Source organism: Hypomesus nipponensis, chromosome 9 (assembly GCF_054491055.1).
Source record: "Hypomesus nipponensis isolate SF chromosome 9, ASM5449105v1, whole genome shotgun sequence".
Classification (NCBI taxonomy): domain Eukaryota; kingdom Metazoa; phylum Chordata; class Actinopteri; order Osmeriformes; family Osmeridae; genus Hypomesus; species Hypomesus nipponensis.
In genome coordinates this window covers 13,899,459-13,913,567 of record NC_140369.1, presented here as the reverse complement: position 1 = coordinate 13,913,567, position 14,109 = coordinate 13,899,459, and the positions used below count along the sequence as shown (strand labels likewise).

At 45.0% G+C, this 14,109-nt stretch overlaps 1 protein-coding gene across 1 annotated transcript; it reads right to left on the bottom strand.

Annotated features, from left to right (window-relative positions):
• Positions 1-14,108, bottom strand: alpl (alkaline phosphatase, biomineralization associated). The gene is made up of 12 exons (XM_084704637.1): positions 13,977-14,108; positions 9,472-9,633; positions 7,602-7,721; positions 5,215-5,330; positions 4,198-4,372; positions 3,184-3,359; positions 2,771-2,911; positions 2,579-2,648; positions 2,247-2,381; positions 1,599-1,790; positions 730-849; positions 1-325 (listed from the first exon to the last, which is right to left on the bottom strand). Exons 2-12 carry the CDS (start codon positions 9,542-9,544, stop codon positions 54-56), a joined length of 1,590 nt encoding a protein of 529 aa, XP_084560763.1. The 5' UTR covers positions 9,545-9,633; positions 13,977-14,108; the 3' UTR covers positions 1-53.
• Between the last annotated feature and the right edge of the window lies 1 nt (position 14,109).

Genomic DNA, 14,109 nt, shown 5'->3' with positions numbered 1-14,109 from the left:
GAGTGGGTTTGGGGGTGTAAGGGGGGTGGGGCGGGGGGGGAGAGGGCTTATGGTCAGCACAGCAGGTGTGTGACTGTGAGGAGGGCAGCCAGGCTGGGCAGTGCCAGGCTCAGGGTGGGGCTGCTGGCTCTGTTCTTTGACAGACAGTGATCTCGGTTCTGGCCGATGCAGGCGGCGTAGGCCATGACGTGGGGGATGTAGTTCTGCTCGTGGACCCCGTGGAGCAGGTGGGCCATGGGGCCCTTGGTGAACACGGCCACGTCCTCCCCACCGTGGGTCTCGTACCGCAGGGGAACTGCTGACTGGGCCTGGTAGTCGTTGTGCTCTGAAGGAGGGGGGAGCAGGGAAAGGTCATGGTCAGAGACCAAGAGGAATGCGGAGAGAGAGAGAGACAGAGATCAAGAGAGATGGTATAAAAGGGGTGAGTGATAAGGGCAATTGTTAGGGTTAAAGTGTGAGACAAATGTAGAGAGAGAGAGAGAGAGACAGAGAGAGACAGAGACAGACAGAGCGAGAGAATAAGTAGGGAATGATGAAGAGGGGAAGGTCGTGCAAAGAGAAAAAAAGATAGAGAGAGACAGAGAGACAGACAAAAACTGAGGGAGAGGGAGACCATGATGGTTAGAAAAAGAGAGGCAAGAGAGACTCTCATAACCTCTGACACCAAAACCATGTGAAGTGCCCGTGCTGACAGTGCCAGGGTCAGTGAGCTGTCGCTCCGGTGCTCACCGTAGTCCACCGTGGACACGTTCTCCCGGGCTCCGCTAGTGATCTTGAAGCCTGGTCCATTACCGTACAGGATGGAGGTGAAGGGCATCTGGTCCAAATCACTCACCATGGGGGCCAGGCCTGAAGATCCAGAATACCAGCGTCAGGTGGGGGGTAGGAGGAGGAGCTATGAAATACTGTTAGAACTGTGCACTTCTTTCTTTTTTTCTTCATAAGACACAGTTCTGAGCATTTTTCATGCTTGATTGGACAAGCATGAAAGTTTGATTTTTTAAGGGAAGCGTGACAGCAAAGGCCGGGAGAGAGAGAGAGAGGGGGGAAGACATGCATCAAAGGACGGATTCAAACCGATCCCGCTGTGGTGACCAAAGGATTCTAACTAAAGATAACTTTCTACATGAACCATTTCTTTGTCGCTTTGGATGAAAGCTTCTGATAATTAAATGAAATGTTAACATCTCAAACATGACCTCAGAGCGGTAGAATTCAGTTTCTAGCTAACTCTTTATTGTCCCATGTGGAAAAATTAGATTTACAAACAGAAGTCGAACCACATACACCAGAAGTTACCCTACACAAAGTATTTCTAATTAAAAGACCAGAGCCGAGAAACCAAATTTTTCGGACTAAATGAGTTCCCTGCTCTCTTTGATTCCAAGCAGTCTGTCTCAGTGTCCAGCAAACATAGGTACAGCTCAAGTTAGCAAAATAGCTCCAAATCAGGATTTCACCTGCCAAACGTTCCTTCCAGTGCTCAGCACTGTGTTTTTACCAATTCAGATCGACAAAGCATGACCATGGTGGATTCCGTATACGCGGCCATATTCCCAACCGCAGTGACCGAAGGGGGGGTGGCAACCCAGACGTACCAAATATGGAGCTGCCTCTCTGCGTGTACCCTCCGAAGGTGAAGACGTGCGAGTGGTCCGCCGTGACCACAGTCATGGTGTCGTGGACGCTGGTCATGAGGCCGGCCATGCCAATGGCTCGGTCCATCTCCACCGCTTCGTAAAGCGCCTGCTTGGCTTTGCCCTCGTGGTGCCCGTGGTCGATGCGCCCGCCTGTCAACCAACAGCTCCATTCAGTTCAATCCAATTTGATACAATTCTACTGAGTTCCATTTCATTCCCTTTCTCCTCTGTCATGCCCCTTCTCTCTCTTCCCTGGCCTGTAGCCCTGTCTGCCAAAGTCTCCCTCACTCTTGATCTGTCTCTTTCTCAATCTCCCTCTGCATTTCCCTCTCCCTCCCTTTCCCTCTGTTTCTCCCTCTTCATCTTACTTTTCTCCCTCTTTCGCCTTCCCTTCCTCCTATCTCTCTCTCTCCCACATCGAAAATCCCATCTACCATCTTATAAACACACCTGATGGTCATAAGCCGATCTACACAACACACTTGATTATTACCCCGGCCACAGCCTCAGTACCACTCCTGAGACCCATCCCCGACCCCTCCTGAATAGTCCTGTACCTCTAAACCAATGAGACACCAAATGGAGCGTGCGGGGTATCAGACTCACCCTCCACCAGCAGATAGAAGCCTCTAGGGTTCCTTTTCAAGATCTTAATGGCCACCTCCACCATCTCCGTCAGAGAGGGGTCTGTGTCCTGGTTCCTCTCCAGCTCGTAGGACAGGTCTCCCGGCTCAAACAGACCTGGAGGGAACAGGGCGACAGGAAGGCACAGGGCGACAGGATCGAACAGGGAGACAGGAAGGCACAGTGAGACAGGAAGGAACACAGAGACAACAGACACAGAAGGATAGGGGTGTTATCAGCAGTAATTAATCATGTAATTAATCATCTATAGATTAAAAAAGAATTCAAAATTAAATATGAATCCAGGAGCTCACCCAAAATATGATCTACATTGTTAGGATTCAGTGACAGCAGTTGACGTTTGTTCCATACATATTGGCCCTTCTGTGGGAAACCAGTTTGGATGTAATATCAGTTTAGAGTTGAAACACGTTATTAGGGTATTAGACATCAGATGTTGTGTTTGTGAGGAACAAGCACAGAGCTGAGATGTTCCTATTGGTCACCTTGTCTTTCATGCGGTTGGTCCACTCCTGGACCAGGTTCCTGCCGTCCTTACGAGTCCCAGCGTGCTTCTTGTCTCCAGGGTACTCCACATCCGACATGTTTTTGGGGAACATGTACTTCCTCCCTCCTCCCATGATCACCTGGGGGAGGTGTGTGTGCAGGGGGAGGTGTTTGTGGAGGGGGAGGTGTTAGTGGAGGGGGAGGTGTGTGTGCAGGGGGAGGTGTTAGTGGAGGGGGAGGTGTGTGCGGAGGGGCAGGGGGAGAAGAGGTCAAATAACGGCAACAAAAATGAGAGATATTAAAAGAAATTGCTCAAATACACCATCCTCCTCTTGATAATGATTAGTCAAAAATGGAGAGACACAGTATACAAAAATAGAATCTTCTCAAGTAATTTTTTTACAAGACTCACATCAATGTTGGGGATGTTCTCGAACAGCTGCCTGGCGATGTCCTTGCACCCGGCCTCCACAGCCTCGACTGGCATCTCGTTGTCGGAGAACCACTCCCTGTCCACGCAGTGGGCATAGGCTGCGCTGGGCGTGGCATGGTTGACCCGCGTTGTCGTGACGATTCCCACAGACTTGCCTTTATTGGTCAACGACAGAGCAACATAAGTTGATGGGGTGGACTGTTTATGGGTTAGTGATCTGTGGGATCCTGTGTGTGTGTGTGTGTGTGAGGGCTGGGGTCAGAATTGTGTGTGTGTGCTTATGTGTGTACACTAGTGGTATGGGTAGGTATGCATAAGGGCAGGGGGTAGAAGTGTGTGTGTGTATGCGTAAGTATGTATGAGGACTGCGGGTCGGGGGGTCAGGGCTTGTCTGCTGTGGTCTGTGAGGAACAATTGTCCCCCTTCTCCTTGTTATCTGTGGCCTAATGACCCAGTAGACAAAGTTCCTCATTCCTCCCATGTCTCTGAGTCGGTCAGGCGAGCCGTGAAGTGCAGCTCACACCTGACCTTGAGAGATGCATCAAAAGCCCTCAACTCACTACTCAGTATTGATTCAACTGAACCCAAGGCTGGGTCTGTGGACCAAAGATAAGTTATCTACAGGAAGCTATAGAAGCCAGGCATGGGAAGGTGGACTGAGGTCATATGTAATGAATTCCAGCACACTGAAATACGATCTTTTGAGTGATTTTACTCTCACTGGATCCAGGGCTGCAGCAGACATATGTAGAGCAGGGGAGGAGGAGAGGAGGGGAGCAGGAGGGGATGGAAGGAGGGGAAGGAGAGGGGAATGGGAAGAGGAGAGAAGGAAAGCAGGGGAGGAGGAGAGATTGAAGGAGAGGGGAGGAGGAGAGCAGGGAAGAGGAGGACAGCAGGGAAGAGTTGAGGAGGAGAGCAGGGAAGTGGAGAACAGCAGGAGAGCAGAGAGAGGGGAATAGCAGATTACAGGTGTGCGACAGCACAACTCGTCACCTGCGTCCTTGGCCCAGCGGAGGATGGAGGTGACCTCGTTGCCCTGGGTGGTGTTACACTGTGCCCTCACCGCTGCTGCGCTCACCCCCACCGTGCCCTCGTTGGCCTTCACCCCACACAGGTATGCTGTGGCGGTGCCCGCGCTGTCTGGCACCTGGGCATTGGTGTTGTATGTCTGGAAGGGTCAAAAGGTCAGGGAGTTACAGTAGGCATACTGGAATCTGACTGGTACTGGAGAGTGTGCTCTGTTTACTATTGTCAAAGGATCCTTAAGAAGCCTTCGTTTGAATGAACCTTGGAGATATAAAGAATGGAAATACTTACAAAATAGAATGTGTGTTTAGATGTGTTAGAAACTGCTAGCATAGAGACACCACAGGAAGCTATTGGTTTCTTAGAAGACAGGATGTGTTAGAAACTGCTCGAATAGAAGTACACGTGCCAGCCGGATACACGTGTCATATCACTTGTTGGACAGCTGTTGTCCGTCCTCACAATATAGGTATAGTATCGTTCAAAACCAGAAGGAGAAGGGACTAGACGTTTGGTTACTGTAGTACTGTAGTTGGTTTGGTGTGGGTTTTATTCAAAGGTAAAACGGATAAGAAAACAATCCTTATTTACAAGGAGTTACTACTAAACCAAGATGGTCACCATACCCGGACCTGGATAAACAGGAAACCCCAAACATGACTGGGTTATAGACAACGTAGTTCATCACAACAACTTGTTGAGGCCTACGATCAACACTATCTGTCTCCATTAAGTGTAGGAGAACTGTTGATGTTCCCAGTAAACTAATAACATCCTACATTCCCAGTGAAGTTATGACGTTGTATGTTCCAAGTAAAGTAACAACATCAAAAGCATACGTCTAACAAGGGCACTGAGGCCGGGGGCAATAGGAAGAGGAGGGGGAGGGGGTTACTCTCCAAAGGTAAAGATTGACTAAGAGGTAGTTATTACTGAAGATTGAGGAAGCAAAAAGGAGGTGAGGAGGAGGAGGAGGTGAAGCACCTTGGACAGGGCCACGTAGGGGAACTTATCCATCTCCAGCTGGCTCTCCTCTCCGCTCTTCCCACTCAACTGGCCCTTCAGGATCCTCGCTGCTGTTACTGTGGCAACGCCCATTCCTACAAACAGATAAATAAATAAAAAAACATCAGACCCTTAAGATAACATGTTTGGATGGCACCTCTCAACTTTTCATGCAAGATTTCAACAATTCATCTCACACACAAATGTTCCATTTACACTAGTGAAACTCGTTATGTTTTCAGATTTTATTATTAACCATTGTAAAAAATATGTAAAATATACACTATATTGCCAAAAGTATTCACTCAGCTATCCAAATCATTGAATTCAGGTGCACAAAGCAAGGGCAATAAAGTCATGGATGAGCGAGTTTGGTGTGGAAGAACTTGACTGGCCTGCACAGTCCTGACCTCAAACCCGATAGAACATGGGATGGGATGAATTAGAGCGGAGACTGCCAGCCAGGCCCTCTCGTCCAACATCTGTCTGACCTCACAAATGTACTTCTGGAAGAATGGTCAAGAATTCCAATAAACACACTCCTAAACCTTGTGGAAAGCCTTCCTAGAAGAGTTATAGCTTTTATAGCTGCAAAGGGTGGGCCGACATCACATTAAATCCTATGGTTTAAGAATGGGATGTCACTCACGTTCATATGCGCGTGAAGGCAGACGAGCGAATACTTTTGGCAATATAGTGTATATATATGTTTAAAGACAACCAAAAATGCCATTACATTAAATGACAACTCTGTTCCTTAAGGCTGGGGGGACTGAGAGGGAGAGATGACAAACATCTCGTTCATTAGCGCCTCGTTTTGTTTTCCCTTTCATTCAACGTCACCGTGCTGGGCTGGCGGAGCGCGAGGAGGCCCCCCCCCCTTCTCCTCCTCCCCACGGCCGCTCAGCATTCACCCCAGCAGGCCTCACACAACCACAGCCGTCAGTCCACCGACCGCAGCCAGACTGATCGGTGTGGAGTAGAGCCCGACCAATATATCGGCGGGCCGATATTATCGGCCGATACTGGGCATTTTCCAAACTATCGGTATCTGCATTTATAATGGCCGATAAATGAATATTAATGTTTTTTTTTTATTGTGTTTTTGTTCAAAGGACTTTAAGTTTCCTATCTTAAGTTTGTATTTTTATACATTTACTTATCAGAAACTGCATTATCATATTATTTTTGTGAGGTAATAATAACAGGAGTCAGATGGCTGAGCAGTTATGGAATCGGGCTATTAATCAGAAGGTTGCTGGTTCGATTTCCGGCCAATTCAAAATTCCGTTGTGTCCTTGGGAGGGCATTTAACCCGTTCTTGCCTCTGGGAATGTCCCTGTACTTAGTCGCTCTGGATGAGAACTTCTGCTAAAAGTGACCTACAAAAAAGTAAAAAGTAAACTACAAATAATTACTGTTTTGTTAAGCGTTTCTGGATTTGTAAAAAATATTTTTTTTATATCGGCAGATGTCGGAATATCAGATTTTTAAGTTACCAAATATTTGTATCGGTATCGGCCTAAAAAATCCTTTATCGGTCGGGCTCTAGTGGGAAGGAGCGACTCCAAGAGCCTCTAAAGGGGTCAAACCTCACTCGCCTGCACTCTCATCTCCATCTCACACTGCTCCAAACCACAACTAACCGTGCTCTAACCACTGAACTATGCCCTCCTCACATACTTCTAACTCTGAAAGCCATCGCAGACACACACAGACTTGAGGTCCATGATGCTTCAGCTGAATGGCTGACTGAGCTGTAATATTTGAACTCTACCGATGCACTAAAGAGGAATATGATACAGTTATAGCAACGATGATTAGCTGTACTTACAAATATCCTGTACAGCAGTTGAGATAGAGTTGTGGCAGTCAAAGTTCCTTTCTTTCAAAGCTTTCGAGATGCTTTCGAAAGAACTCATTCCATGGTGTTTGTGTTTGTTTCTAATAGAGCACAACACTGGTTTATCATTGATAGTGTTGTCAAGCACTCGGTTTCACCGTCCGTTCACCCGTGTAGAGTTAGATAAAAGCCACAACATCTTATAGAAGTGTAACCAGATTACATTAATCCACCTTAGTCAATGTTCTGCCTGGATTACATTTGTCTTATTCTCTGAATTATACATAATCTCCTCTACCATGAGGGACAAAGACCTGGCAGAAGATTGACAAGCTTTGGTCACAGAGGCATGCGCTCACGTCCCATAAAAAACACTGGCCGACAACAACCAAGATAGATAATCTGTAAAAAGCATGCAAAGCAGTCTGCATATTGTACTCAAAACCCTTTACAGTGCATTACATAATACCAATATTACTGCCTTTCAAGATGTTTTCTATTGGGTCAAAAACTCAGAACTTACCATCACCGAGGAAGAGGATGAGGTTCTTTGCCATTTGCTGGTTGAGCGTCTGTAGGGTGAGGGCATTCTTTAGGGTTTTCTGAGCCCAGTTGTTCCAGAAGACTGGATCTTTCTCCTGGTCTGCGTCACAGGGAGGGAATTGGGGTCAGCTTTGAATCGAGGTGTTCTACAGATGGGATCTGGAACAACAAATCCACCATGAGATCAAGTCTACTACCATGATGCCCATTGAAGGGGGGAAAACAGAAGTACATTTCCGGGGAAAGGTTTTTAAAAGACTGATGAGTAGTTGTTTACAAAACATTTTTAGGAGACATAAACAATTGGGCCCTATTTTGTCAGTGCACTGCCCTAAAAAACACATTGTAAATCAATTACATGTCCATAAAGAGAAAAACAATTGTTAACATGTTATGGGGACTCGAAATTGCAGAAACTCATCAACGTAGCTTAATTATTTTCTTTTTTCTAGGAACAACTTCCTGGAGGTTTGCTCATTGCTGGCCATAAAACTGGTGATCAACCACCACAGGTCTTCACAACAGTTAAATTACTTCTGGTCCACATTCTGAATATGAGAACATGAACAAAAGTAGCATGGGAATCTCGGGACCAACCACATGATCATCTCTACACACACACACACACACACACACATATACAGACACACACAAAAACACCTCTACAAACACGCACACACATACCTACACAAAGACACACACCTTTACACACAAGCACATCTCTACATACATACACACAGACACATACACACCAGAGTCTCAGATACATTACTGTAATGACGCTATGGTACTCTTTGAACCAAAGTAATTGTGACATCTCCAGAACATAAGCTTCTTTTGAGTATCACATGACCTGACTATATCCAAGCTTATGAATGTCATACAACAGTAGATGTATGACATTCCATTCAGAGCAGCCAAATAATCAGTTACTGTAACAAATACTATTATACACAGGAATTCTGCTGCTGTCAGAATAAACATATATTTATTAAATACACCCAGATCTCAGAATCAGCTTTATTTACCCCATACGTTTACACAAACATGGAATTTACTTTGGCAGGAAGGTGCATACAATGAACATATAAAATGCATTTACGTAAGAAGCATAGCATATATCTACACATCTTGTAGGATTTAAACTAAGAAATTGTTTCCTAGAAGAAGAAAAAAAATCTACAATTCGGACCAAACAGGAACAAATGATGTAATATGAACTCTGTGGGGGGGCGGGGTGGGGGTGAAAGGTACATTTCAAAGACCTGGCAACCCCATTATTGTTTGTCCTCCCATGGTTCTTCCTCAGATAACAGCTCCAAACCACAGCATCAAAAAACTTCCTTTGTTTTAGTCGCCTTGGATAAAAGCGTCTGCTGAATGCATAAATGTAAAATGTAAATGTTTACACTTTTACACAATTCTGGATCCACTTAAAAGAAGAGCAACACGTCATGCCCAAAAGCTTTGTAGTTGTGCGTGTTTGTGAGGAGAAATAGGCTAAGGTTCTGTCGGAGGAGAACCTTGCTGAGGAGGCCCTATCGTCTGCCCTACTCTGAGGGTGCTGGCTCTGCCTTCCTCAGCGGTAATAGCCGGACACTGAAACTAGATATAAAGACACATCCTTCATAAGACTATACCAGAAAGACTCAAATTAGTCTGGAGAGGAAGTGCCTGGGTGGATTTCAGGTTGGTGATTGGAAGATTTAGGAAAAGCAGAGATTGATTAACAGGTGTGCCCTTGAGGTTTCCAGTGGGTTATAGGTAATGGTATATCTGTGGGCATTTGTGAAACCCTTTGCTTGTAAAAAGACTAAACATGGATTTGACTGGATTTGAGTGAGACCTACCAGGGAATTTTGGCTTGATCGGCCCTCCACAGACTAGGCCACAGCAGAAGAGAAGCCAGACATTCACCTTCATCGCGTTGTGTCTGTCACCAGTGTTACCCAGGGTAACCGTCACTTGCCACGCTCCGAGCCCGAGGAAAACTGTCTCAAACCAATGATCCGCTGGAGAGAGAATGAGAAGAGAGGAGGAATATTACAGATAAAATAATCTTTCATATCAACATGGAAAACATTGCCTTTGACTTGATTGTATTGTGATTCCCCTGAGATACACTGTAACACCCACACACACACACTTATTCAAAACACCAGGACTTTTATTAAATGTCATGTGGATGAAATGTACAAGACAGAAAGCAAGAACTGATCGAAACAGAGCTGATGAAAGAAGATAAAAGCACGTGGGGTCCGTCTACAGAGTAGTTTCTCAATAAAAGGAAAGAACTGTTTGATATCAAAACACAAGCCATCCTGGGAACAGACCACATTACAGTGAAATGAAGCTAAAACTAAATGATCCCCCCTGACTCATTCATACTACTGAACGAAAGTAATAAGCATTTGGCTCGAGGGTGGAAGCCAGCCAGACCACTCCACCATTTCCTTTCTAAACAGAGGTCCAAGCAGAGACCTGGTGGGGGTCAACTCAGGCCCTCGCGGTGAATTTAAGCAGTCTGAACAGGCTCCTGTGGGTGCTCGGCAGCCATGCTTTCATCTATAATTACATCCCCTTCCTCCCCCCTCCCCCTCCCCTCGGGGTATAGTCAAGGTCGCTTTAATGGGATTGTGTGACATGGTAGTGAGAGGTTTAATGACCATAGCAAAGCCGATTAACACCAAATGATTTACTGGAAAGACGCCTCCAACCACAAGTAGAGGAGGGAAAGTTCTGTCCTTAAAAACGGACCTCAACTTGCTAGGCCTTAAGGATGGAAAGGCCTTGCGATGCTTGGTTGTGCATTGTACCATGATGGTGGAAACCACATGGATAGGACCAGGTGCTTATCTCTCATTGATTCTTTTTCAAACTTTGTTATATTCCAGAACCATTTCTTTTAAGGATATTTAAACTACACCCAGGGGTATACAAACACAACCTCTATTCTCCATGAATAATGCAATTTAAAAAAAGCTCATCTACAAAGTTTACCCCTCCAGTCTTTTTAGTGTATAAAGAGCTGGGTATCACCCTGTCTCACTCATGAAGCATCTATGCATCACCTGTCTCACTCTACATGGAGCTAGGTACCACCTGTCTCACTATACATAGAGCTGGGTATCAACCTGTGGGGTTTTTGCATTGTTCTATAACAGCTGTTTTGGAAAACCAGGACTAAACATTCTGTTACACAATCATGAATTCTTATCTCCATGACCAACGCCATTGGTCATTGACCAATGCCACTAGTAATCGACTTGCCAAAAACAAATTATTTATTTTCCCCTTGGACATATTGTACAAAGATAAGCAGGTAGGACTTATCCACAAAATCTTACCTGTCTCACTGCACAGTTAGGTATCACCTGTCTCACTGCTATGGAGCAAGCTTGTAACCCAGAAAACCCTGTCTCAATGCTATGAAGATAGTTTTTAACCTAGGTATCATCCTGTCTCACTGCTATGGAGCTAGCTTGTAACCTAGGTATCACCCCGTCTTCGGAGCTACGTTTTTACCGTGCGTCAGACCCGGTCCACCGGCCTGTGTGTGGGCTGTATTTGGCTGGCTATCAGAAGTGCATGGGCCCCCCCAGGGGGAGCACCCTGGGGGCCAACCTGCATGTGAAGTAGCAGAGCAGGGCCAAGGCCACCACCAGAAGAAGCCCCGACAGCAGGGTGGTCACAACCACATGGAGGCCCTCTCGACTCATCCTCTTCCCCAGAGCTGAGGTCTTCAGGACCCCAGAGTCTCACGTCCCAAAACGAGACCTCCCTGCTTGTGCTGCAGAGCCCTCAAAGTCAGAAGGTTGGTAGACGACGTCGGAGCTGTAATGGTTAAATCCCCCAATCCAAGGAGAGGTCCGTTCTCTGGCGTTTCTGGCAGCTGTGTGTGTGATAGTTTGTGGTAAGAGCTCGTGGTTTGTGTTACTCCACTCTGGGAGTGTGGAGGTGAGTGGAGAGGATTCGCTCAGACACACCGCCCTCTCAGGATTAGGCTTAGCATGGGTCAACACAGGGCCCAGAGAGAAGCTTCTCCGTCCAGGGAAAACACCAACTGACCTCATTCACATAGATCCTCCCAAAACACATTCCCATTGCAGATGTTTTGTTACCCTCACAGTCTCTGTTTTGTTTTATTGTGTACTTGACTGCTAATGTTTTTGAGCCTTTCACGCATAGTGGTCACTACAGTGGACAGCTATTCAAAACTCTGTTTCTTGTATATGCATGGGTTTTGGTGGTTTAGTTGCACATCAGCCACTCTAGTAGACGCTTAATAGAAGTACACACTCGTAGGTAAATGAAATGTTGTCACATAAAGTAACTACGAAGGAGCAATGCTATTGTAACATTTTAGAAGTATTACTTTTATTTTGGGAGGAAATTACGATTGATCCTCTGTCCACTAAATTGAACATCATGCGTCACTGGCTTTAAGTCACCAACGATTTATTCTAGTAGGCCTACTGCAACTTTGATGGTCTTGAAAATAACTGATATGCAACAACTTTTTGGGGTGTTATAATTTGATATGTTTTTTTTTTACTTGCCTCCAACAACACTTATTTGACGTTATCCTACACGAGTTACCTGATCAACCAACTAGATTCAGGTGTGCTAGATTGTTGGAGCTAAAACCTACAGGCAGGTAGCTCCCCAGGACCAGGGTTGGAGACCCCTGTTTTAGATGTTTCTCACACCTTATTCAAATGATTGAGTTGTTATCTAGCTCAGCAGAAGCCTGATAATGACCATTAATTTGAATCAGGTGTGTTAGATTGTTGGAGCAGGGGAAACATGCAGGGCAGGGATGTCCCTAAGGACTAGATTTGAGAACCACTGGCCTACAACAGTGGTTCTCAACCCTTGTCCTCAAGAACCCCCTGTCTTGAATGTTTTAGAATAGATATTTCCCTGTTCCAACACACCCGATTCAAATTAATGGGTCGTTATCTGATAACGGTAAAAAGGGAGGGAAGAGGCTGATCCTCTGACTCCTCTGTCCTCTGACCAAGGAGGGAAAATGACCGAGGATGGTAAAAATGTGACACAGTAGTTTTAACAGCATAATATATGATTTTTCTCATTGGTTTGGTTAATCTATATTTCTTCAACTTCTTATTTTTTTACAACCCAGACGCATGCTGTCCATCTGAGGGGACAACAAATAAAGTGTATAAAAAATGTGTTCATAAAATAAATAATGTTCAACTTCATTTTTGTATGTCTAAAGAGGACTAAAACACATGGGGAAAAAAATCCAAACTAAGGTTGTCATAATTCATACATGAAAGGGTTTTAAGCCTTCGAGCCGTGATTCAAACTTTAACTGAAGTGGTGGATGCTGTAAAAATGTTTTTCCATTTATGAATTCCGTGAAAACGAATTATAATGCATTCAAATGCAAAACCGTGATTGGCAATTTACCTGCAAAGAAATCGGATCCACATTTAAAAAGGAACAGAAAATTGAGTTATTTAATCTTGGGTACCGACTTGATAACCTGATTCAAACATCTGCCGATCAGCCTTCGTGCTGGAGTTGCACGGCACTGTTGGGGGAATGGTTTGCCCTAGTCTAGTGCAAGTTCTTATAAACAATTGTAATGAACGTCAAAAGACCAAAAACACCTGAAACGACAAGGGAGCTATGAAGGGGTTATGATTAGACTAAGAAATGCATAACCCGAATCTAAACACGAACATGACGACTCATTTACGGACCATTCCATATGTTTTCCATTTACCATTTAATTTTAAAGGGATTTTCAGGGATCAGGAGGTACTGATACTGGTCCCATAGCCTCACACTCATAATTTAGAAACATGTTTTATACCATAAGCCTCTTCCAGTATCAATGCCTCATGAAGGCTTCATGAATGACTAATTTGGCTGTTCACCCCCCAGTTAGCCTAGTCTCACGTCAACACGATAGATGGCTCAGTATAGTCTGTATGAAAAGAATAATTGGAAAAGCTGTATTTTCTTGGAAAAAAATCTACGGAAAACCAATATCATTGTGGGCCTACATAAGAGAAAACACGATTGCTTTTTTAGTTTAATTGTGTTAATTCCGAGGTTTTCAAAACGGATCTGTTACCTTAAAAACTTTGATTAGGATCGCCTTCAAAGACAAATGTAGCCTATTCATTTAAATCGCACGTTATAACGTGCAATTGGCGACAGAGAGCATATTGAGCTCTGTCTGCGTCAAACTGTAGTCTAACTGTTTCAATTAGGCAATTTAAATGTTCAGCGGGATCTTCGGGTATGAGCTTCCCATTTCCATAACCAACATAGCAAGACCCCGCATTTGTATTTAAAGTTAAAATGTCCAAATACTTACTCTACCGAACGTAGTGTCTGCGGCAAACAATCCGGTCCGTGATTCTCACATGTACCTTTTCATCAGTGTTTCTGACACTCCTTTGCGAATCCTTTTTATAACACAACTGTTGTCCAGCCACTAGGGTTGAGAA